At 40.2% G+C, this 25,964-nt stretch overlaps 1 protein-coding gene across 3 annotated transcripts in view; it reads right to left on the bottom strand.

Annotated features, from left to right (window-relative positions):
- ARID5B (AT-rich interaction domain 5B) overlaps positions 1-25,964 on the bottom strand; it is a 170,311-nt gene extending 144,347 nt beyond the window's left edge. For 2 of the 3 annotated variants that reach the window (XM_075000174.1, XM_075000175.1), the window contains exons 1-3: positions 25,944-25,964; positions 25,346-25,600; positions 4,958-5,183 (exon numbers count right to left, since the gene is read on the bottom strand). In XM_075000174.1, coding sequence (XP_074856275.1) covers positions 4,958-5,183; positions 25,346-25,600; positions 25,944-25,964 — 502 coding nt within the window. Of the gene's footprint in view, positions 1-4,957; positions 5,184-25,345; positions 25,601-25,943 lie in introns of those variants that run through there. The other variant, XM_075000176.1, reaches the window with a different exon arrangement.

Raw genomic sequence — 25,964 nt, 5'->3', positions numbered from 1 at the left:
AGGGAACTAAATTCAGTCATTTCCCCTCCCCCATCTCTTCTCTCAATTTCAGCTCGGACTGCTTTATCTTTTATTTCTGTTTCCAAAGACACACTTACAGATGAATCCATTCATAACTGCCTATCCACAGACAGTTTGTGGCAGTATAATTGACAATGAGTCTGCTGCAAAAATGAAAATGCTGTTTTAATAACCTGAGCCTAAAATACATTCTGTTGTATGCCTCAAAGGGTTTCAATAAAAAGTCAACCTGTAGAGACATATTTTCTTGGCTTAAACAACAATCCAAAGCATATAAATGTAGTCCAACTATAATGACATATTTATAGGCCAATAAAGCTTACATTGCAGCTTTCATACTTCACTTAAAGGAACTCTCTAAGAAGCAGTGTTATATAAAATAATTTGAAATATTTTTAACTATAGCCCAAGGAATACAAATTTGTAACTTACCCATATTTAAGTGATAGTATTTAAACTTTTTAATTGTGAAAAAAATTGTAAAATTACATGACTCCTCATCTAGCTACTTCCAACTGATTTACCAAATATGGGCATTTAAGTCCATTTATTACAAATAACCCCAAGTCCATAAATAATTCCAAAGACAAAAATAAATAACTAGAAGCCTTAGAAGTGTCAGGCCACTTCTTCTGGAAAAATAGGTTCTCATGTTTATTATGAATAATACATTACTCAACTGTTCTATTTTTATATTCTGCATTGTTGCTATTTCTTCTTTATATCAACATTGAAATAAACTGAAAAATACAAATAGACTTAAGACAATTACTCACAACTGATGCCGACATATTTGTAAGGATGTATAAAATACATACCCAAAAAGGCAGGGATACAATTTTTGGAATCATTTTTCAGGTTGAAAACTTTACTGCAGAAATATGAGATTTTTATATATTTAATGCATTTCCTAAGGAAAAGACCTACATAATTTAATAGGGGTGAAAACAATAAGTGTCTGGAGAAATATCATCTGTTTCTGTAGAAATTACCTTTAAAATCTATTGAATTCAGTAGAAAAATAATATTCTACGTGGGTTTTTTTTCCCTTGAACTATTCTTTAGAATTCCTTAGCAGGGATATAATTTCCTATTAAATTTTACAGGAAAGTCAAATATATCCTATAGGAAAGCAATCATTTTTAGTCAGCTAAACAGGATTTTTTTTTTCATAAAGGAAATGTGAATTTCCACAAGGAAAATGGTTTCAGGCAGTCACATTCTTTATCTAGATCCTGTTAAAAAAAGAATCAGAAATTTGCCAGCCTACATACAGCATTAAACACTGGTATTGCTAGCAGAGTTCTGGAATTATTTTTAAGACTAATTCAGGCAGGTTTTTATCCCCCCTCTAAGAACCAGGCTACAGACTACCTCCCACCTCAAGATCAGTCTACCCTGTGACAATGACCATTGATTTGCACTCCATCATCTACAGAAAAGTTTTATGACTTTTCTATAGATGATGGACAAGAAAATACCTCGCCCACATTGGTTTCAGAGACCATGCTTGGAACCATACTAGTCATGATTACAGCTAGCCAGTTTTGAAGCAAAGCAGTTTCGAAGCACATGTTGGCAGCATGCAGAGTATTTGAAGAGTCCATGCAGGCCCACTCTCAGGGGTGGCAAAGGGCACAACTGACCTAGGGCCCAGCAGTGCAAAAGGGCCTGGACCTCCCAACCATTACAGCAGTGACCAGAGCCTCTTGCCCTTTAAATCACTGCCAGAGTGCCAGGCCATGCAGTAGGGGGAAGGAGGTGCACCATGGTCCGGGCAGGGCTGGCTGCCCCAACCCTGCCCCTTCTGCCCAAGGCCCCACAGAGCAGCCCCCACTCCTTGCCCGGGGTCCAGTGAGGCCGTTGGCCCCACTGAGCTCATGGCTGTATATGTCACAATCACTGAAGGTGCTATTTTGACAATAGAGAAGTTAGGGGACAGGGAGACCACCCATGGGGGTGGGGGTGCAAATGGGGCAGTTACCTTAAGGCCTGTTTTTTCAAAGGGGTAGCATAGATGGCCAGAGCTTTGAAGTGCCACAGCAGTTCTGCTCCACCATTCCACACGGCTACTCTAGGTCACGCCCCATCTGTCCTTGGCCTTCCCTCTTCCCAGTCATAGAGCCAAGCTGCACTCCCACCTTGCCGCTTCCACCTATAGTGGCTGTCAGCTCTGCTGAGCAGAGGAAAGTCAACAGCTCAAGGTTCCCTAAACTGATTCCTGATTCTTATAAATTTTATTTTGTTGACATATTACTGTGATGCGTCTACTTAGGTGACGAAATACTCTCTGTGGATGACCAGACAGTACACATGAGAATACTGCATTTAACAGAAACTATTAAACAATAAAGGGAAAGTTTAAAAAAAATTGGACAAGCTAAGGAAATTGTTTCTGTTCTTGTTGCATTTAAATTAAGATTATTAAAAGCAGCATTTTTCTTCTGCATGGTAAAGTTTCAAAGTTGTGTTAAATCAAAGTTCCCTTGTAAACTTCTGAAAGGAGGACCATAACATTTTGTTCAGCATTGCAAACAACCTCCATTCTCAAGGAGTGCATAGCACTGAGGTTCTATTTCACATTTATTTAGCCTCTTTAATGTTAATATTTACCTTTAAATAAACCAAGCAGTAACAGGCTTTCTTGCAAAAGCAACATGCCCAATCAGTTAAACATCTTTTTGCTCCTGTAGGTTTTGAATCAATCACAACCAGTCACAGGGAGAAACTTTTTAAAAAATATGAGGCAACTTTTTTGTATAGGCAATGGTAATGCAGTCTGACTCACGATCTGAAAGAAAGCCACATGCAGTGCCCACATGTTGAGTTTTCACAATTACATTGTTATAGTTCATATTCTGTATGCATTTTAGTGTATCCTCTCTTTTCAAATGCTTAACATGCAGCTATGAACTGCGTGTTCTAGGTTTCAAGACAATTTCTTTGGCTCACGAGTCAACTAGTTTAATAAACTTATCACAAAGGATCTGTTTGTTCGTTACTTAAAAAACAAAACAAAAGAACATTAAAACCCAAAAGCTCTGTCTGAGAAGCATTCAGATTCTTTTGCTACACCAAACACATGCAAGTAAACATACAAAGAAAACTCCAGTGTAATATGAGATTGTCTAATTACTGCATCTAGTGACAAAGAAGACGAAACCACTAACAAAAGATTTCCAACTGGTTTACTGTAGATACTGATTAAAAATATCAACTTTCAATCACACATGAAATTTCCATCCTGATTAGCTTCTGAAGTAAAGTAAGACTGACAAAATCACATCACAATTTGCTTAGATGGGAAACCAGACACTCAACACAGTTCCACAGGTAAGTTCTATATGGCAGAACTTCAGCTAGCGTAGAAGGACATGCTGCTTACCCAACAAAGAACTTGGCCTGCTATCTTCATGTAGGCAAGAAAAAATTCATCATCTATGTGCTGAGCTTGGAGCTATCTAAACTTAGCTTTTTTAAAAAACTTACTACTGGAAATAAATTTTACTGAAACACAAGTTACAATATCTTTTCCTCTTAGCCAGTGTGCATGCCAACCTCCGAAAACCAGCTGCCTCAAACATCATACGAATGTGTCCTTCTACAAAGTTGGAGACTTTAGACCCAAATTCTGTGCCCACTTAGGCCCCAATCCCGCCAGTTGATACACATGGGGCATGCTCCAGCATCCAAATCCAACTGATGTATGGAAGCCAAAGGAGAGATAGGCTTTGCAAGAGTTCATCCATGTGAACCAGTTTGTAGGAGTGAGGCCCTACGTGCATATGGGAAAAATAAGCCTGCTTGCAGAGAGCCAAAGCATAAGAAGGGAGAAACTGTGCACAAGAGTTCCCATGCCTCTCTGTTTTTGAAGACAGGGAAAAGTGAGAAAGAAAAGGTCCATGACCTTATGAAACCAAGTGCCGGTACAAATGGGTGTAAGTTCTATTAATTAAATGGAATTTTAAACTTACAGGCTGAATGTTACAATAAATTTTAAAGTAAAATGCATTAGAGTGTGGAACAGTGTCTGAAAGGTAGTTGTGGGAACCTCATTACGTAAGACAACTAATACTCTGTTGGACAAAGACTAGAGAAGCGCTAGCAATAAGCAGCATCCTTAAGTTGGCATGAACAGAGGTAGTATGATTTAATAGGTCTTTGACCACTCTCTTCTGTGAGTCTAACTGCTTTAAGAGAAGGCATCAGATTTAGCCTCCATACAGGCTACGTCTACACTAGAAGCCTCTGTCAACAGAAGTGACTGCTGGAAGGCATTTCCCAGCAAAGCTTCTGTCGACAGCTTGTGTCTGCACATAAAAGAAGATCAAAAGAGCAATCTGCTCTGTCAATGGAGAGCAGCCAGACTGCCCGGCCCTCTCTCGACAGCACAGCTAACCGGAAGCTCTGCAAAAAGGGCTGCCAGGTGAACCGAAGGCCCTGCCTGTCAATAAAAGGGCCCCAGAGCATGGCTATTTTGTTGACAGGACACTGTCAAGAGAGGCATTGTATCTCAACAGGGAAAGGTATAACACTGCTGGCAGATGTGCCCGGTTTTGTTGACAAAACATGTTTTGCGTGTGGACGATCCACATTTTTTCCTGACAAAAGCCCACTTTTGCCAGAAAAAGCCTCTCGTATAGCCAAAGTCATGATGTATAGCATATACTGCCCCCCCCCCAGGTGATGCATAGCATACTCTGGACCCCCCAGGTGATGTATAGCATATACTGGACCCCTGTGCCTACAGAGTTTCTGTGGGAGGCTCTTGTCAATTACCTTGGCTGGCAGCTTCATGGTTTGAGCCTTAATGCATAGAATCTTAGAGTCAAGGACAGTTTTGTCTGAATAAGCCCTGCAGAACTGGGATCATTCCCCTTTGAAATGCATTCACAGGTAGGGAAAAAGCAACTTTAGAAAAGGAAACTGTATTTACCAAGATCAGCCTTTTCCTTTAGAATGTCTTTGAAGTTCAGGCCACTGTTGAGTGTGGATTGTCTGTATCTCATCAAGGCTTCCTTCTGTCCATTCTTACCCAGTTCCATAGGTATGACTGGGTTGGCCCGGAGACCACACTTCCACTTGGAGAAATCTGAATGTGCCCATTTGGCCAAGTCTTCGAGCTTCACCGTCACCTTCTCTGAAACGGCAATAACTTCATCCTGCAAGATGTAGTCAAATGAGAACAGAGCATGTCATGTGTGGCTTATGATGAATGATAAGCTTGTAGCACTGCCTCTTTGACATGTTATTAGAAAAGTTTATCTTGTTCTTGGCAGATTACTTTTTCTGTGATACAGAATATCCAATAACTCATACAATTTGCACGCCATTTGAGTGTCACTGTTAGTTGTTTATCTGAAGTAAATATTTACATTATAAAAAATGTCCAAGAACATCAGGGCAGTAGTCCTAAAATGCTTTTTAAATGTGGATTGCCAAAGTGCATTCTGTATATCCCAAAGGTTCACATGAAAGCTTGCTTTTTAGGTGCAATTAGCTACAAATGTAAAAAGTTGTGGCTGGATGACTAATGGTTATAGCGAGTCCTCAAATAAATGACCTAAGTAAATCTTAGATTCTTGGAACTCTGACTCACCAGAAAATTCCTGTGTTTATGGTACATTTTCCCTTGGCTTATACGCAAATATTGAATTTAACTTTTGTCCTAAAAATTAAATAAAACTGTGATGTAATCCCAAAAGAAATACTGCATAAATGTTCTGTATTTCCCACCAAAAGAAACTTGCATCGTCTCATGTTTTCTAAAACTTTTCAAGAAGTGAAAATAACTATGTTTTCCTCTAATCTAAGAAAAAGCACTTTAACCTCAGTTTAGCCTGCTGAACATATACTTGAATTAAACATCTCTCTAATTGCTACAATTTTATTCTTCCAGGAAACAATCAACTGTTCTTGGTCATGATGAATAAGCAAAATGTTTTATTACTGCCTACATTAAGTAGCGCTTGAGAAGGCTTCAGAAAAAGAAAAACTAAACCCCAGTTCCTACCAAGATAAACTTGGGATCTTTAAGTTAAATATTTGAAACAGTTGATGTTTTAACTTTAACTGACTTACCCCCTACCTTTCACACCACACATTTCTAGATAAAATAGGAGTCTTACAGTCACTTTAAATCCTTTCTTTTTCCAAAATAAACACTACTATTTAGGAATGGGTGTAGGGGGAGGGAAAGCAAGCAAGCAAAATTTTTGCAGTTATTAAATAAAGAGAAATGCATATTTTGTGCTAGGTTTGTTGTTGTTCTGGGGTTTTCTTGAGGAGGTGGTTATTTTGTTTTTTGGCTGTTTTTTTGCTGAACGCATTCCTCAGGGAATAAAATACTGCTCAGTATCAAAAACTAAAACACAACACAACCAAACCAAGGGTGGGGGGTGAACCTGGGTATGTTTGATGATAAGTTACACACAACATGAAACCTACACAGTAGTTTTGGTACGACATAGATCTAATATTTCACTCTCCCTTGTACAACACAAAGTTGTTTTATAAGCAGTCCTCTTCTATTACATTTAATGCAATAACAAATATTTGCTCAAAAATGAAGCTCAGATTTGTACGCTAAGTAAATTTTAGTAATGGCATCTTTTCTTTTGTCATTGTGCTGAATATGAACTTCTGGTGAACAACAAACAATAAAGACAATGTTCTAACTTTCCACTTATGACAAATGTTATTACTTTGTAAACATTGCTGCATACTACATGGCACATTTTCAATGGATGGTTTCACCCAATTTCATTACACCATCCACTTGAAATAAAAGATCTGAAGTTGCTATGCATTTTATAGCCATTACATGGTGATTATTAAATGTCAGAGTGAAAAAATTGAGTCTGCATGAAGACAGACTTAACATCTTCTAGATGGGGTCTTCTATATAGGATGTTGAATGGAATCATTAAGGAACACAATTTCTAATATTGAGTACTTAGAAACATTCTATTCAGCAGCAGTTTTCATAGAAATCTGACTTCTAGATTAGATATGGTTTTGGTTAAAGTGTTATTTTCAAAATAACTTTCATGGCCAAAGTATTATGATTTCAATTACCAGTTTCTTCATATCCTTTCCAAGAACTGGTATGACTAACTTTGGCTGGCATTCAGAGTTAGCCAAGCAAACAATCTATTAACTAAAAGAAAAGTACAATCACTATTACATCATCAATGAATAAACCTGTTTATGAGACTGCAACCTTCACACACACGGTACATACAGAAACCATAAATTCAAGAATATTAGTTGGAAAACAATCCATGTGTTTTACTACCACTTCACCAAATGCACTTTGCAACATAGTTGTATGCCAGGATTTAGTTAGAAATTGGATAAGGAAGCAGAAAAATATGGAAAACATAAGAATCAGGAAACACAAAGAGGATAAATCACATGATTACATTTAAAGTTTTGTGTGGCAGCAAAATGAATACACACAGCAGGAACCTTGACCAACACATTTTATATTTCATTTTCTCTACATCAGTGTGAATGACCAGGAAAAGAATCATTGCAAAAAGTGTCCTGTGCTTATATTAGCAATTTGTAGAATGCCCATAAATATTGTTGTGGCAGCTAATGTAATACAAAAGGTATGCACAGAAAGGCACTTTGAATCAGATTAGCACATAAGCCAAGTATATGAATACAAACCATAACAAAAATTTAGCTGGTTACTGTGGTAACAGAGGCAGTTACTGATGTCTTATTTTCCAAACATTTTATAGATGGGTGAGGAGAAGAAATAGATCAAAATGCAATTAAATATGTGGGGTGAAATTTTCAAAAGTATCTAAGTGACTTGGGAACACAAATCTCTTTAAAAATCAGTGGGACTTGTGCACCAAATCATTTAGCTGCTTTAGCCTGTCAAATAATTATTTGCCTCATAACCTATAAAGAAATTATTTTGTGTGAGATTTTCAAAATGTTCTGTGTTGTTCCACTTCTGTTCACACCTAAGTCAATAGTTAACTAACTATGCTAGGAACAGCTTGAGACCAGTGCTGAACACATCTGAAAGTCCCAACCTCAGAGCATGGATTCAGGAAGGTACATAAGGGCACGTGTAATTTTAAACACTTAGGATGAAATTTTCAAAACTGCTGAAGGGAGAAAGGCACAAAAGACCCACTGAAATGCTCAAGTGAAGACGGGAATCTCTCACAGATTTTTGAAAACGTCACTCATGAGCAATCCTATTACCTCCATGAGACTACTCACATGCTAAAGTTAAGCACATATATAAGTATCTTTCTGAATCAGGCCTTACACTCTTAGGCTATGTCTACACTAGCGCGTTTTGTTGACAAAAATGGCTTTCATGGAGTGCCCACATTTCCAAGGCATTCTGTCAACAGCAAATGGACAGAATGTGGCACTTCTGTTGACAGCATTCTGCCACTCCCTCAGGAGGCAGAAGGCTTCTGTTGACAGATTCCGTCCACAGAAGGCTGGTCTGGACATTTCAGGGGACCCTCTGTCAACAGACAGGGCTTCTGGGACACTGGGCAGCCCTGTCGGCTGTGCTTCTGGTTGGCCATTTTGTCAAGAGTCCAGCTACTCTTTGTTGACACAGGATCGCTTTTTTGATCCGCTTGGTGCAGTCTGGCTGCGATCTGTTGAGAGAAGATACCTTCTGACAGAAACTTCTGTCGACAGATCTCTCTAGTGTAGATGTAGCTTTAATGTCATAGACCAATAACCAAGGACATAACATGCCAGAGTAGAAACAGTCGAAAGGGAACAAAGAGACTTGAAACACCTGCCAGGTTCACTTTGCTGAGGTTCCTTTTAATGCCTCCTAAAAGGCGTGGTAACAAAGGGACTGTATTACACTCCTGTATTTGTTGGGAACAAGATGAAAATGGTTCAGAATGACAACTAATTGCATCCCAAGGCCCTATTCTGCAATCTCTCTGAAGCAGAAACTCCCATTGCCTTCAAAACCTCCACTGTCTTCAATGAGTTTTGTCTCAGGTTAAGGATACCAGAGCCAGAATTTGTTGGGGGCCTAGAAGAGGACAAGAGGAAACCTGGCAGAAGTAGGTACAATCAGAAGAAAGTTCCTGGTGCCCAGAGGAATGAGAATGGTAGTAGCCATTGATAAGTAACAGATGTGCCATGATTACACCAGGTAAGGTCTATTGGATATAGGATGCTGACATGGCCATGACCCCTTCCTGCCCCAACACACCTCCTCTGACAATGCTAATGCCATCACACCTGCACTTGGGGACCTATGGATGCTGCATTCTGAGTACCTCTGGTGAAAGAGTGCTGTGGGTGGAGAGGCTATCCAGTGCATAAACACTGAAGCAGCTGTAATCCTTCCCTTTGTGTTATTAATACAAAAACAGTGCAACCTAAATTCTGCAGTCTTTAATCAAGCAACATTCCCATTGAACTCATCTGGGAGGTTTGAATTATTCTGGGTGGCAGAATTTGTCCCTGGGTTAATCCAAACCCATGCAGTTCTCCAGGCAACTATATTATCTACCACCACATTAAACTGGAACACAACTCTTCAAGCAGGGTCATGAACCAGAAATGTATGTTCAGGCACTCCCTGTCTTAGTGCATTCGTATTTGCCAGGCAGCTAATTTTAAAGTAAACTAAAGAAAACAACATCTATATTGGCACCTACAGCATTGCTGTGTAGACACACCTTTAATGTCATAGGCCAGTAACCAAGACCATATCACCATATCACTGACTTCACTGTAAATATTTTTATATGGAAAAGGACAGTTTTTATCACTGACAAAAATCCAGATCCATCTATGGAAAAATTGGGCTTCTGATACTCTCATTATTTGAAGCCCTTCCCTTTTGGCCTCATCTACATTTCAAGACACAAGCAAGCAAAGAAGATTCTCTATTGGAAGCAACAGTGGGTTTACAAAGCACAGTGGTTTAAAACCAACTGAACCTTGTCTACACTACAGCTATTCCCAATTCAACTGGCAGAGCTTTGCTGGCAGTGAGTTACAGGTCTGATTTTTACACCTGTAGACCTGTTTAGCGGTGCTGTCCTTCATGCGCATTGCAGGGTTTTCAAATCTGCAGCCCTACATGCTGAACCACAGCACCACCAGAGGTACAAACTTCACCCATTTATCTTACTGAGGGGTATTAACTTCAAAGCCTATTTGTAGCCATTAAACAAAACACAAACACCCATCTTTATCATTAAAATACAAGAATAAGGAAACAGCTGGGTCTCATTTGGGTTTTGAATCCAAGACCTTTGCAAGGAAAAAACAAAACAAGATTCCTGGACTTTCTTTTAAATCACCTTTAACCTTCTGTAGTATGTTTGAGCAGTATTTTATACTCTCTTGATGTACCATTTTCAGAGCTGCCTTAGAAAAATAGTGCCCTGGGCAAATGTCTATTTTGGCACTCCTTCCCCTCATCCTTGGTAGCCACTTCCTTCCCAGTCCCACCTCCCCCAGCCAGTGGCCCCATCACCAGTGGCCCCATCACCCTTGGGCTGCACTGCCCAGCCCTGCTGCTCCGAGTTCCCTTCCTCGGTCTTGCACCCCGGGCCCACCCCACTCTTTGGCTCCTGACCATGGTGCATTCCAGACATAAGAACATAAGAACAGCCATACTGGGCCAGACCAAAGGTCCATCTGGCTCAGTAACCTGTCTTCCAACAGTGGCCAATGCTAGATGCCCCAGAGGGAGTGAACAGTGACAACAATGCCTTGAGCAGTTGGCACCATCATCCCCTGCATATCTGAATGATTCCTTCCCTTTTGGGGATAATCTGACAAAACACACTTTGGGTGTACTGTGAGCAACACCATAATCATTGCACAGCTAATTAATGATAAGAGGTACCAAGGTATTTTGGGCTTTAAAGCACAAACCAAGTACATTTTTTCTGTTTTGTGTAAACTTCTTTTATATAAAAAACATACTTTAGGTATACTCCCTCTTCCTGTACTTCATATACATATACTACCATATATACTCTGCTTACTCTGATTCAAAGCCACTGAAAATCACAGGAGTCCTTTCATGGGATTCAATAGGCTCCAGATTAGGTCCTTTGCAAATTCACATTGTTAGCCCTGATACCTGCAACGCCAGCTAATGGAAAAATTTTGTAACTCTTACTCATTATAGTGAGCCCTTGCTAATTCTTACAAGTAGTTTCACAGACTTCAGTCAGGTGAGTGAGCACAGACGAAGGTGAGCAAGAGCTATACAGCTGAACCCTAAATGATTGGAACCAGACTTCAGTGCTTAGAAATATTTACCCTGGATCAGACAGTTGAAAAAGTGCTTAAGTCAGAGTTTCTCTACTGTGGTGCCTAGGGAGGTTGTAGAATCTCCGTCACGGGAGATATTTAAGAGCAGGTTAGACACCTATCTGGGATAGTCTAGAGATGCTAGACAGCACTGGTCCTGCCATGAGGGCACAAGACTGGACTTGATGACCTGTCAAGGTCCCTTCCAGGTCTAGTGTTCTATGATGCTACGTTATGTTCCATTGTGGTAAATAATTCAGCAGGAACCAGCCCAGCGTTCCATCTGCACAGAATCAATTAATTTGAAAAATATTAGTCTCTCTCCTCAGGCAGAGCACACTAACATTAGGGAAAGAGTAAACTTGAAGCCAGGATTGGTGACTTGGGTATGTATATGTTTCAAAGTTTCCAAAAAGCATGCTTGGTTAAAAAGTCAGCTTGAACATTTTTAAAGCTGAACCTTGTATTTTGTGCCCATTCCACTTGCAGAACGTCTTCCCAAAAAGCCATTGTGGACAGGATAATAGAGTAGCAAACATGGGTTCTAGTCCCAGCACTATCCTTGACTAACTAATTGCCCCACATTCACACCACCTCAGTCTCTTCATCTACAAAATGGGGACAATAATAAAATGTGTCCCCCTTTGTAAAACACTTTGGCTACAGCTACACTACAAGTGTATTTCAAAATATTTTATTTTTGAAATAACACAGCTACACAAAATGCATTTTGAAACAGCACACTGCTATTTTGAAATACCATTTCTGGACACGTAGCGCTATTCTGCAATAGTGCTATTGGGCACCATTGTGGCTTATTTCGAAATAGCACTACTCCAGGTCTTAATAGCGCCTATTTCAAAACAATACTTATTTTGCAGCAGGCGTTTTTCCTCCTGTAATGAGGGTTACCAATTTTGAAATAATGTTCCTGCTATTTTGAATTTATTTTGAAATAGCGCATGCATAGTGTAGACACTAGCAAAATTATTTTGAAATAACAGCTGTTACCGCGAAATAACTCTGTGGTGTAAAAACATCCTTTGTGTTTTATGAATGAAATGCCATATTGGTGAGAAATGCCAGTCCTCATGTTGTACCATAGGTATACCCAGTGATTAGTGGGCCAAAGGTCACTGTATCCAACACTCATTGTACTTATCGAGATTTCAGGTCACGAAACAGATACTACTGTATTCAACATAACAAGTGCTAAATGCTAAATAATCAATGTTTATCCTTAAAAACAAAATAGATTTTGATCAGAATTTCCAAAAATTGCTTCAAGACTTTGGAGTTTCACATGCTGGCTGTTCAATCTGATATAGCAAAAAGGGTTTTCAAATGCTGTGCGCCTTACTTTCCAAAAACAAAAACATAAAAAAAAAATGACGGGCTCTTTAAGGTTTCCCCAACTAGACATCTAAAGATGATGACTCCCCTAATCACTAGTCACTTTTTTAAAATCTTCATCTTTGGTTTTACGTGGCACTTTTCAATATTTCAGTACCTACACCAATTAAACATGTTTCTGTTCTCTGGTGTTTTGTTAAAACCCAGCCTAGAAGGAACATCTTTTGAGCAAGAAAATAAAACAAACAGGACTATTTCTTCAAAGAAGTTGATTTCAGCATGATGCCAGTAACGATAACAGAGTGCCCCTCATAACATTACAGCACCTCCAGGGCTTTTCAAGGCACCAGTCACAACCAAATTATTAATCTCTCAAGGACATGGATTCCCTCAGAAAAATCAACAAATCTTGGAATCAAACACAGTGAGACTTTCTTAACTATTTGACATACATCTTGTATAGCGACTTCAATAGACTCCCTGGTTATTTAAAAAAAAATCTTTAAACAAGATGACAAATGAATAGAGATGTTAAATAAATAAAAACCAGGTATACAGTGACTTACAATTACCAAACCTTTAGAAGATTAAAGAAATCTGCTGTATACCCATTTATGTCATCCATAATTATATCTCCATAAAAACATGAAAAACCACCCAAGTTGATTATAGCATAAAAATATTCAACTCAGGAGATTAACTATGCTCTGAAGAGATATATTTATGAGATTTCCATGGCATGGTAAGACTTTAATGAAGGGAACATTTATAATTTTTCCTGCTACAATGAAATTAGGTATGTGATAGAAAGAGGTGAATTTCAACTCTGCTTGTGAATTAGATTTCTCTCTGCTGCCCCCTTAAGAATATTGACCAGCCAATGGGAATGTTTGCACTGCCCATGCAGTTGTCTAAATCTTGAAATAACTGCCTGTAAAAGGAGCCACTTTCTTCTTCTATTCCAATAAAAGGTGGTATCTAGTCAATCTATAATTGTAATACATTTTACAAGCCTCCAGAGCGAAGTAAAATATTTTCCACTATCAAGCTGGGGTGTGAGGAGAAGGTTAGAAAAAAAAACCTGATATAAATTATCCTTCTTCTCTTCTGTTTTAAACCCAGCTGAAGGTGTCAGATTATCATTTTCAGGGGCAAAGTTCCAGAAAAAGGGATGGTGCCTCTTTGAGAGCCTTTATGCTAAAATATGACATTGTTGTCTAAGCAACTGTCACAGCCTCCTGAAAGCACAAAACCCTATATTGCCTGACTCAGCAGATGGTTGGAATGCTTACATCCAAGGAAAAAGGTTGGGTAGTTGAAATACTTTAGAGCAGATTATTATTTTTAAAGAAAAATTAAGCTGTGAAAGGCAGATTGCCGCGGGACAGGTTGGTGTGCCTGTACAACTGTATACTAAGCAAGCATATACATCATCACTTCTCATTCACTGCCAAGAACTAGGCTTTGTTTGGTTTTTTGTTTGTTTCTTTGTTTTCTGGGTTTTTTTGTGTTGTTTAAAAAAAGCAGCTGCAAAGGCAACTTTTAAAAAATTATGGCAACTAAGATATCTCACAACTTTGACAGGCCGAGAATGTTTTCACTCTAGTGCTTCCAGGGGTCATTTAAGGAATTCTGGAGGTCAAGAGTGATTTGAACACCTGCTTGGCTGTCTACTGAATTACTGATCTAGTAACATCAAATATATGGCCAAGAGAAACAGGAGACATACTGTAAAAACTGTCGTTGATAATTATAGGACATCCTGTGTGCCATTTATCTGATCAGTATAATTTGCATGAGAAAAACATCTTCAGACTTTTTATTGAAACCTTTACCACAGTAGATGGCTGGGGATGCATATATTACAGCCCAGGGCATTGTTGCTGAGAACACATTCACCCATAGGAGCACAAAACACAATTAGACTATTATGGGCTATGTTCACTAAAGAAAATAGAACTGTATATTTCATTTTGATATAAAAGGCTCTATTATCCTCTTCATTGACACCTTATGTATTTTTTTATTTTTCTGCAATTTAGATGGAAATTGACACTGCATGACCCTCATATAAATTATACAAAAATGTTGTTTTTGCCCCTCGAACATCTTCGTTCACTAGGCATTTGTTAGGACTGTTGTGCCTGTCTAGAAAGTGGGGAGGAGGGGAGAAATGGGAAACAATATCTGAAATGATCGAGTGTTTAAAAAAATGGAAATCTCAAATAAATTTGCGCATACAGCTTTAACTTCAGCTGCCTGTGCTAGCCAGATTACTCTGCATAACTATTTGGGCTTAATAATCAGTGTCTGAGCACTCACATATACAATTAAATAACTTATCTTTGCAACACCCCTTTGACTTATCATCATTTCCACTTACAGATAGGGAGCTGAGGCTTGGAGGATTAAGTGATTTACCCAAGGTCACACCTAGTGTCTCTGGAAGCCCTGAACCCAAGTCTTCTGAGTCCCAGCCAACAGTTTTAACCACAAAACCATGCTTCCTCCAACCACCTCACTGGCAGTCAAGGGCTAAGGAACATTTTTATCAGAGTAAATCATTCTTAAAAACATCCTCTCCAGTGTAGGAACCTCTACCTTCTCCCCTCACCCACTTCAAGCATATTTACTGGGACCATTGCAGTGACATACTATTTGAGGCAAGACGACCATAAATCAGCTAGTGGAGTTTATAGCACTATTTCTGAAGAGTTTTGCTTTTCTGAGGAACAATTGTTAATAGTTAATACATATTAAAATTAATAATCCTCATCTCAGAATATGGACCTCCAAAATATGTCCATATCCCTTTTAGCAGAGGACACTGGGTGTTACGGGGGCCAAAGAGGTAGCACTATACAATTTACTTTAATTTAGTAGGTCAAAGTTGCCTTACAGTGGCAAAGTAGATACCACTTTATATTTCAGAGCACATGAAGGCTTGGGGTGCCATTTAATCAATATTAATACTGAATATTTCCATGGAAGCTTTTTGCAAAAAGCCACCAATTAAGCCTAACAGCAACTGACCGAGGTAGGTACCATTCCTCCCATTTTGCAGATATATCTCCTGAGGTACTCAGAAGTTATGTGATTTGCCCGAAGTCACATAGTGACTCAGTGGCAGAGCCAGAAATGAACTGACTGACAAGTTGTGTGCTTTAACAAGCAGCTAATGCTTTCACTTTCCATCCTAAATTCCTCATTCGCTTATTACACCCAAACAACCCTCCCACTGCCTCTCATATGCTGTGATTCCAGCACATAGTCAAGCCTTTTGGAGAGCATCTGGGCAGACTGCTATCCTTTCTATGCAACTAGTTTATCTGTCACCCAGAAGAGACAAGCGTGCAGGGAGGGAGCACCTACATATACAATAAAAATTACATTTATATGACCACTATTTTTCATTCAAACACTTAAGAGCATTGTAAAAAGTCTACTTGAAAGTACATATAGCACAGGAAATTAAGTGACATGGGAGAATTTAAAAAACTAGACTAAGCCTTTAATCTGTAATTCTTAGCCAATTTAAAGGGGCAACAAATATATTACTTAACACGGGTGTAGTTCCTGTTTTGTTGATCTGCTTGCTGGTGGGGAGTTTAGTTTCCATATTTGTTTGCAACTTAGCTATACAGCAAGGTCGCCATATTTGCAAATTTAACATTCGCGAATTCAATTATTCGCGAGTGGCTCGTCCTCTCCTGCACTGTTTCCGCCACATGGCGCAAGGCACCGTAGGCACCTGCCCGGCACTGCTGTTGCTGACACACGGCATGAGGCATCATGGCCACCTGCACCGCACAGCTGTTGCCACTACACATCATGAGACACGATAGCTGCCTGCACGGTGCAGCTGTTGCTGCTGCACAGCACTAGGCACTGTCGCTGCCTGTGCAGGGCTTCTTGAGCCGCTGTGAGGTGCCCTAGCCACCTGTGTGGTGCATCCCTAAATTCACAAAATTCAGCCTTTGCGAGGGTTCTCAACACTGAACCCTCATAAATGTCACAACCCTGCTGTATTCGAAAATGCAAAACGTGGGAGCATTGGAACCCGTAACGTAGCTCTTAACCTACTGGGGTCCATAACAAGGACAAGACACAATATGGGGAGGGGCTTAGTCACATAATTAAAATGATGTGGGGTTCTAGTCCCTTGGCATTAATACATCTTGGCTACATCTACGTGAGAAGCTTTCCCCAGCAAAACTGGGCTTTTGTCAAGAAAAACCATGGAGAGTCTACACACAAAAGGCACTCTGTCAACAGCTTGTTGACAAAACCCAGCACATCCACCGACAGCATTATACCTCTCTCCATTCAGGTATAATCCCTCTCTTGACAGCGTTCCATCGCCAAAACAGCCATGTAGACACTCCAGAGCCCTGTTGTCAACAGACAGGGCTTGCAGCTCACTAGGCAGCCCTGTTCGCAGAGCTTCAGATCAGCCATTGTGTCAACAGAAGGCTGGGCAGTCAGGCTGCTCTCTGTCAACAGAGCAGATTGCTCTTTCGACCTGCTTTTATGTGTAAATGCAATCTGTCAACAGAAGTTTTGCTGGGAAATCCCTTCCGACAGTAACTTCTGTCAACAGAGGCTTCTCGCATAGATGTAGATCTTCTGTGCAATTTCCTCTCCATGGCTACATCTACACTAGAGAGTTTTGTGGGCAAAACTGAGGGTTTTGTTGACGAAACTGGTGGAGCATCTACACATGAAATGCATTTTCTTGACAGAAACTGTCAATAAAAAAGCCATGTAGATGCTCCAGGGGGCCCTTCTGTCGACAGAGCACATCAAAAGATCGATCCGCTGATATGCGTAGACACAATCCATTGACAGAAGTTTTGTTGGAACATCCCTTTCAACAATAACTTCTGTAGACAGATGCTTCTAGTGTACATGTAGCTGTGAACTGGTAAGGAATGGAGTGTTATCAACTCTTTGTGGGGTATGAAAAAAATCTGATCTGTGATGGGAGAGAGGGCTTTTAGAGAGATGAGTGCAAAGACTTTGATTTCTATAGCAAGTGTTTTGTTTCCTTAACAGAGGTTCACATTGAATTTATGTCTGCCAGTGCAGATAGAAGTTATGACCAAGGAGAATATAGGATTGACTTCAAATGTTTTCTCGTCAGAGGGGCTACACATCTCAGGTTGTTGTTTTAGTTTAGCAAGTTGACAAGCAATTCATTGCTAATTTTCCCTACTACTGTTACAGTTTGGAAAGGTTTCCTTGTAGATTACATAATTATATTTTTCTAAACAAAGAGTGCATTGCATTAGCAGCTTTAAATTATGCAAGCCTATTCTTTTGTCTTTTGTTGTATTGTGTTCTATTGTGCTGGTAAAACAATATGTGCTTTAATTAGCAAATATCTGTAAATAATTTACTTGCTTTTCATACAACAGAACAATGGAGCCAATTTTCACATACATCTACTGAGCATGTGAAGATTTTTTGCCAAAATCTTCCATTGTTCAATATCTATTTCAATTTGCCCATCTCTCACAGCCAACACTTAACAGTGCCGAAAGAAAGTGAAGTTATTAGCTCACCAGTGGCAACCCCATCACAATATTCCCCCAAAGAGACGAGTTTGTTCAGACAGACTAAAGTACCTTAAAAATGAAAACAAACTCTGTTATCTATCACCCTGGCACCTTCCCACAGAAACATGGATGGCTGCCAAATATTAAGGTCACTGGATTAATGCTGTTAAATACCAATGTCCTTCTGACCTCTTGGCTAGATTTTAGCTACGAAATAAAAAGCTCAACTTGATATGACACTACCAATCACACATACGTCTATTCTCTACAGGCTGCAAACAGGGTATGCATCCACACAAAGAAAAATCTCTTGAATCAAATATGTATGATTGTTCTAAGACACCAGGCATTGTTATTTTGAATATGAATGAAAGAGCCAGAATAAACATTTCAAGAATATTTCAATTATACATTTCCCAGAACTACATCTCTGGGCAACTAATGCAAATACTGCTCTTGTAATGTAGAACTTCGTCCGGACTAAAAGCATAGAAGAATTTGAACCAGAACATACTTTCTATATCATATGCACAGGGTTTGAACATTATTAAAAATGCAAAACCTATGTATGCTTTACTCTCCTGAGCAATACAGTAATTATGATTAAGGGCCAAACAGCACAAAAAGAACCAATTTATCTTATGTGTGCTTAGGAATACTATTGTGTAACTAAGCAACTAAAGACAAAATATAGTCTAATTAATTCACTCCTATGCTTATTTAAAAGACACAATTAGAACATTTTTATTTTCCAGCCTGCACAGTATCTCAACATGCTTGAGGGTGCAGCATATAAAGCCTATTATTCTCAAAAGACAAGAGTTTAATGTTCAGTGCTACTGATCAGGCTGGGAACAGCGACTATGGAGCACAGTGGGTGCATTTTACAGTCTGAATACATTGAGAAATGAAATGTAAGGGGGAAAAAATCTGCGTAAGTGACCACAGACACCAAACTGCTGGCTAATGGCTAGCAACATGTGGCTTCACCGAGTAGTATCATTTCCCTCTTTTTACTTTGCCAGTGTATGTAACAGGCAGTGCGAGGCTAGGTCTATACTAGAGAATTTTGTAGTCAAAAACAGGGGTTTTGGCGACAACACTCGCAGAACTCTACACTCAACGTGCGTTTTGTCAACAGAAACTGTTGACAAAAAAGTTGTGTAGACACTCCATGGGGCCCTTTGGTCAACGGAGCTGGTCAAAAGATCAATCTGCTTTTATGTACAGACACGATCTGTCGACTGAAGTTTTGTCAGAACATCTCTTCCAAAAGTAACTTCTGTAGACAGATGCTTCCAGCATAGACGTAGCCTTACTTATGCAGACTACTTATGTGAATACAGATTATGTGATCAGATCATCCTTTGGTAAAATAGACTGAGTCAATGTTTAATGTCTAGTAAAGCTAGATTTAGCTAAATATACTTAGTTTATACAAATTGTACCATATTCATAGAAGTAAAACTAATAACATTATATTGAAAGAAGTGACACCTCAGCCTAAGAAAATTAGTTTTGTAGCTTGTACGGGTCCCTTTCAAATACCATGCCTGCATGTAATGAGCTCTGTTTTTCGTATTTTTAAAGTACAGGCTAATTAATGCGGACAGTTTTAAAAACATGAAAATACAAGCTGCTAACAAGCATTCTGCTCTAAAATAGCTTCTCTGCAAAGGTCAATGATTTTATAGGGCCAGATTGTCCCAGCTGCAGTTTGCATTGGAGAGGGTTAAATGAGCAGAAAACCTGCAGAAATCTTTAGCTACAGGTTTCATGCAGAAAGAAGCTTGAGGTAAGGGAGAGAGTGCAGGAGAGAGTGGGGCATTTAAGAGGAAGTCTGGGTGAAGAAGGGGGTGGTGACCTGGAGCAGGGCACTGAGGTGCAGGAGAGGGTTCAAGCCTGGGAGAAGACTGTAGGATGGAGGGAGGTACCAGAGGCAGGCTTTGGCCGAAAAGCTCTTATCTAAGCAGTCCCCAGCCAGCAGCACTCTCAGGCAGGCTTCCCCTGCCTGCCAGCAGCCCCAGCCCAGTCCATGTGGCTCCCACTGCTGCGGCTGAGTCTTCGGGTATTGCCCCTACCCTAGCAATATCTCTCAGCTCCTACTGGCTGGAAACCGACCAATGGCAGTTGAGAAATTCTACTGCACTTTCTCTGTCGCCAGTAAAATCTCTCAGTGCCCATTGACCAGGTTTTGGAAACCCACCAATGAGAGCTGAGAGATTTTGCTTGAGGTGGGACAATTTGCAAAGCCTCCCCTCCTGTACAGCACAAAAAGCCATGGACTGAGGCAGGCCAGATTAAAAGACCTGGGGTCGAGTGGTGGGGCATGGACCATATCTTCCCCACCCTGCTGCAGACTGATCTTGGGATGTTTGACTGAGTGCTGTAGACTTGGTGTCAGGGTCCAAGCATTTGGAGTGTGTGCATTCAAGGAAGAGCTGCTCTCATTGCTTCAGTTCCATGCAAATCCGCTGGGAACCTTCCCTCTAGGATTCATCCCCCCACCTCATGACACATCAGATTATATTGAGCCACTCTCCATTATTTTATACAAATTCCCATTTGACACTTGCAGTTCTCCTGGAGGCTTCAATCCAGCAAAGCACTTAAGCACATGCTGAATTATCATCATGTGATTAGTCTAACTGACTTCAAAAGGACTTGTCCTGCACTCAGTTAAGTACGCACTTAAGTGCTTTGCTGGATCGGGGCCTAAAGGAGTTGGCCATAGAGCATTTCAGAATTCCTTGTAACACGACTCCCTACAAGATCTCAAAAATTAGTGCTGTGAATACACCAGGACCTGAAAGTTTTCCCCATGGACCATAAGACACTCACCCAGCTGGAGACAATACCACCTTATAGTAAGCCAGAAGACAAACCTACTTTCACCCATCCTGCTCAGGTGATTGGATGAAAATACACCTCATCCCTATTTTTTCCCACTGTCAGCCCTCACGTTGACTGTTAACATGACAGTGGATGGGGGTGCACAGGTGGACTTTGCCCATAGATTTCAAAACCTGACGAGTTAGAGCAAAACCCTGCTATCTGATCTGTACAGGCAAATGATGTTCTGCTCTTCTCATCTGCCTGGTATCTTGCTAGGAAGAGCTCAGTCCTGCAGTTGAGATCCACCATGTGTACCTGAGAACTAGATTTGGTCCTGAAATTAGAAACTGATGTGTTTGAAAGTTTAAGCTCCTCTCCATTTAAACAGAAAACTCTCATTGACATATACCAAGACCGTACAGAGAGAACATCAGCATAAGCCAGGCATAGTAGACTCTGTTGTGCTCTCATTTCCATGACTCTAAGGCCTGGTCTATGGTAGGAATCAAGTTAATCCCAGATATGCAATTCTAGCCATGCTATTAGCATAGCTAGAATCAACATATCAAGATCGACTGTGTTTCCTGGTATAGATCAGAGATCTGAGGGCTCGCACCTGCATCCATTACTCCGCACATGAGGGTTGATGGCTGAGCTCAGAGAGAGACTGATTTTGGTGCATCTTCACACAGCCAGCAAAATCGATCCCCAGAAGATGGATCACGGCACACCGGCGTCCACATAAGTATAGACATACCCAGAATCGGGTTCATGTGTAGAACCAGAGAGCTTAATTTTGTGACATTAGTAACTCCACTTTCAGCTAAGTAAGAGGCTGATCCTGCATTTGTGAGACATGCAAAATTCAGATTGAAGTCCACTGAGTTTTGTTTGCTTGATTGTATAATGAAGCTCTTCTGCCTCATCCAGCACACTTAACTATAAGCACATGAGTAGTTCTACTGGCATGAAGGGACTGCAAAACATGCTTAAAATAGAGCCAAAGTTAGTGTATAGCTAAATCCAGTTCTACCAGTACAGAGGGATAAATATAGATATGGCTGATGGATAAATGGAATGTAAAAATCCTTTTGTATACACCCATCTCTGATGAGCTCAACCATTTGGCAATCAGATAAAATAAGCCATCATGAATTTCTGAGACAGAACCATGACACACCTACTTTGCTATTTCCCCTGTGAGTAGCAGCTGACTGAATACTACAACGGTGAGAAATAGTTCATTAGTACTGCGGACACTGCATTTCGAAAAGACTGGTACTACTAATCATCAAAACCAAGGAAGATATCTGCTCGTGACAATAATTATACCTCTGACAGGCTTGATTAACAGTTACGCTCATACCAGTTGCTCTGCTAATCAACAATTTTACTCATAACAAGTGTCTCTGTTGACCTTTGACATCACAGAAAACCTCTGACACAGCAGATTTACAATACACATAAAAATGCAACCTTAATTCATACCAGTTTTCTCTATACAAGATAGCCAGTTTAAATATGCGTATATTTTTCAAACCAAGAACAATGTCTTCTTTACAGTTGTAAATTACTTACATATTCCAATAGCAGCATTTCCATACACAGAAGACATACAAAAATATCTTTATGCTAAACACAGCTCTGCCTGGGCATTAGGAATAGATGATGTCATTTACATAAAAGAATTATTATTATGGTTTAGTGACTTGAAATAACTGTGCTGCCTACTAATACAGTAAATGTAAAATGTTTCTTTAAGTAACAAATTTCCAATCAGGATGAAGCCTTTTGTCTTTTAGCTGCACATTTATGAACACATTTTTTTAACATTCAAAACTCTTTAAAATTAACGATAAAAATCATGTCAATGTATATAAACAAGTTAATGGAGTAAGTGAAAACAAAGTACATTTCTTAATGGGAGTGTTATGTTGCCCTCTCTAGGCCCTGGCTCTAAATGCTAGTTTCTGTAGGCTCGCTGCCAAAGAAATATCTGTGTGAGCTGTTGCTGTTTCTTGCTGCTGCTGCTGTTACTCTGCTAATGAATGACTAACTTAGGCCAGAGGGGAAATGACATCACAGGGGTGTAAAATAGTACCGCATTAGGAAACTTTCTACCTGCTTTACATTTGTCATGATTATTCTATACAATGTAATAAACATTTGCATAATTCCAAGGCATGCCATTATCTCAATTTAAAATTGTTTTCATATGGTTGAATAATTTGGAATGACATCAGTTAAAGCCCTAATGAAATATACAAGTATAATCATACAGCTAATTACGATCAGTGTTTGCATTTTTAAAAAAAATCAAATCATGCATAATATTATGAAGGTACATGCAGCTGAGAATTACTGCATAGCCGGAACATTCTTACATGTAATGGTGGGATTAATTTTCTCTGATGTTCATACCACAGTAACACAATCTGATCATTAAAGCATATATGAAAATGATTTGTGCCCCATTCCACACCCCCTTCTCAGCCAAAATGCTTTCATTTTAAAACACACACTCACAGGGATGATTTCTAAATATTGACCACTAGCAGTTTAGAAGCATCCATCCTTCACTGTCATGTTTTTTTAACCCTTAAGGAAAGGGCCCTCAGTTTTATTTGCACACACAGAAATTAAAATAGGTAAGTGGTAAAGTGAGAGGAGGATTCAAAGAACTGTTTCAAATACATTTTCAAAAGAAGTTACCACAAAACGTCTAATAAAATTCAGAATGATTTCCTGTCTGGTTTAGCAGAATGTCGACTACACGTGTAGTCCTTTCTGGATATTTAATCCTCTCCTTTTCCAGATCGCAGCCCATGTTGAAGTAATAAATTTGAAAAGCAAATAATAAGTAGTAGTGGGGGGAAGGAAAGAGAGACAGCTGCACAGGAAAGTTGGACGGGGGAGGAGACAGAGACACTTTCAGTAGAAGAGAGATCAACCTGTTAATGTTTTTCAATACTCCCTCCATGCTCCAAAATATCAGCTCTTAATTATTGACATCAGAAAAGATGAGCAATTCTTGTCTTAAAAGGAAGACAGCAGAACTACATGTTTATTTCAGAAGCAGCCAATGTTTCAAAGGTTACAGTAATTAAGGAGCATGTAATAGGAATGGGGGGGATGTCTTGGGAAAAACTACCATTAACTCCATCAGACTATGGACTGTTGAAGAAATTGGCAGCTCAAATGCTATGGGAGCTGCTTGTGGAAATAAAGGTTTCCAGTCTTAGGCAGCTGAAATATTATTGCAGCCACATCTGGCTATTTCTGAGCGCTTCTGAACTGGCCATCTCTCCGCATAAACATAGCGCCGTTTGTACACCGCACTGAAATAGTTCCTCAATAACACAGTGCAGTCAGCTGACTAGAGTAGCCAGCAAAACTGCGGTCATACATGAAATGACAGAGCGAGAAGCCGACAGTGTAAACGCAACCCCCGGGCTCCGGAGCCTGGCTTTGCACTCCCGGGGTAGTTCTAATCCAACTTTCCAGGGTGAAACTGACAAGGGAGGTAACGGAGGGAGACTGCGGGAGAAATGAAACCGCTTGACTTCAGCATGAGCTTTTAACTCCTTGCCTCCCTCCCTCCCCTGGCTTTCCGGAAAATGTCCACTTCTTTGGTAGTAATTCTCAACTAGCACATCTAGCGAAATGCACCGAGAGTTGTTAATGCTTAACGTGTTTGTGCTGGTTACACGGCCGCTTTGACATACGCCCATGCATATCTGCAAGTTATTTGAATGTATTATTCCAGTACCTGTCATTTATCACTTTATTCAACACGTCTTTGCCAGCTCAATTGCTTTTGATCTCACTCAGCCTCCATTTCGTAATTTCCGCCCTCTTAAATATATCAGATACTTAAAAAAAAAAGGTTAACAATGTCTAAATCCCCCAAATCCCCCATCCCCTAGCCAGCCACTGAAACCTGGGGGTGGGGAGAACATACCACACCAAAGCATGTGACGTTCACAGAGCAGCAGCAGAAATGAGTGAAAAAAAAATAATAATTGTAAAAACCCTTAAATTCCCCCCTCAGTTATTTGATTGTGGGTTGTTTTCAGGAGCAGCCCCTCCTTCCCCCACGTTAAGCTGCCATCGAAACTCTTACAATGGCAAACAGCTCGAGCCCCTGTTTGTGGCTCTATCCCTTTAAAAGAGCCTGCAGAAGAGAGCATTTCAATCCTTTAATAAACATTACGGGGGGCTGGGGGGTGGGAAGGGGGCACACATACACACAAACGCGCCCATACACAGAGAGACAGAGATATGTTTACCACCTCGCCATGGTCACTGGTTCTGCCCTGGGGAGTATCTTCTGGGAGGAAATAAAGTTTGGAGCTGGATAAAAGTTGCCGGCTAGTCCTCTCTTCCCACAACAGCTGGAGCTCCGCTATGCAAATCGGATCCTCTGGCTTACATCGTACAAAGAAAAAGTCGCCAAGGGACAAAATTCTTGGTCTGCCTTCAAGGTGGAATTGAAAAGCCTTGTAGAAAATGTAAGGACCATGCAAACCACACGGAGAGCCGACCCACTGCAGGGAATTAAAAACAATATATCAAGTCAAAAAAATAAATAGAATCATCAGCACAAGACAGACAATCGTATGTAAGATCAGGAGCATGGAGATAACATCACCTAAGATAAGGAGTCAGGCAGTGCCCAGCAAAGATTTAACACCCCCTCCCCCCGGGAAAATAATCATAATCATGGTGATAATAATCTGTGCCTATGTATGATCAGTGGAGGAATTTTAAAAGGGGGGGGATGCCATTTGGGGGTGCAGTGGGGGAAAGTTCGCTGGGAAGTTGGTGGGCGGGGTGGGTGGGTGCTGGGGGGCCAGGTCTGGAGCAGAGACGCGGAGGAGAGGCGAATACCTGGACTGAGTTGGGCTCCAT

This window comes from Carettochelys insculpta, chromosome 7 (assembly GCF_033958435.1).
Source record: "Carettochelys insculpta isolate YL-2023 chromosome 7, ASM3395843v1, whole genome shotgun sequence".
NCBI lineage: Eukaryota > Metazoa > Chordata > Testudines > Carettochelyidae > Carettochelys > Carettochelys insculpta.
Note: the sequence above shows the minus strand (reverse complement) of the source record. Positions and strands in the feature narration are given on the sequence as shown.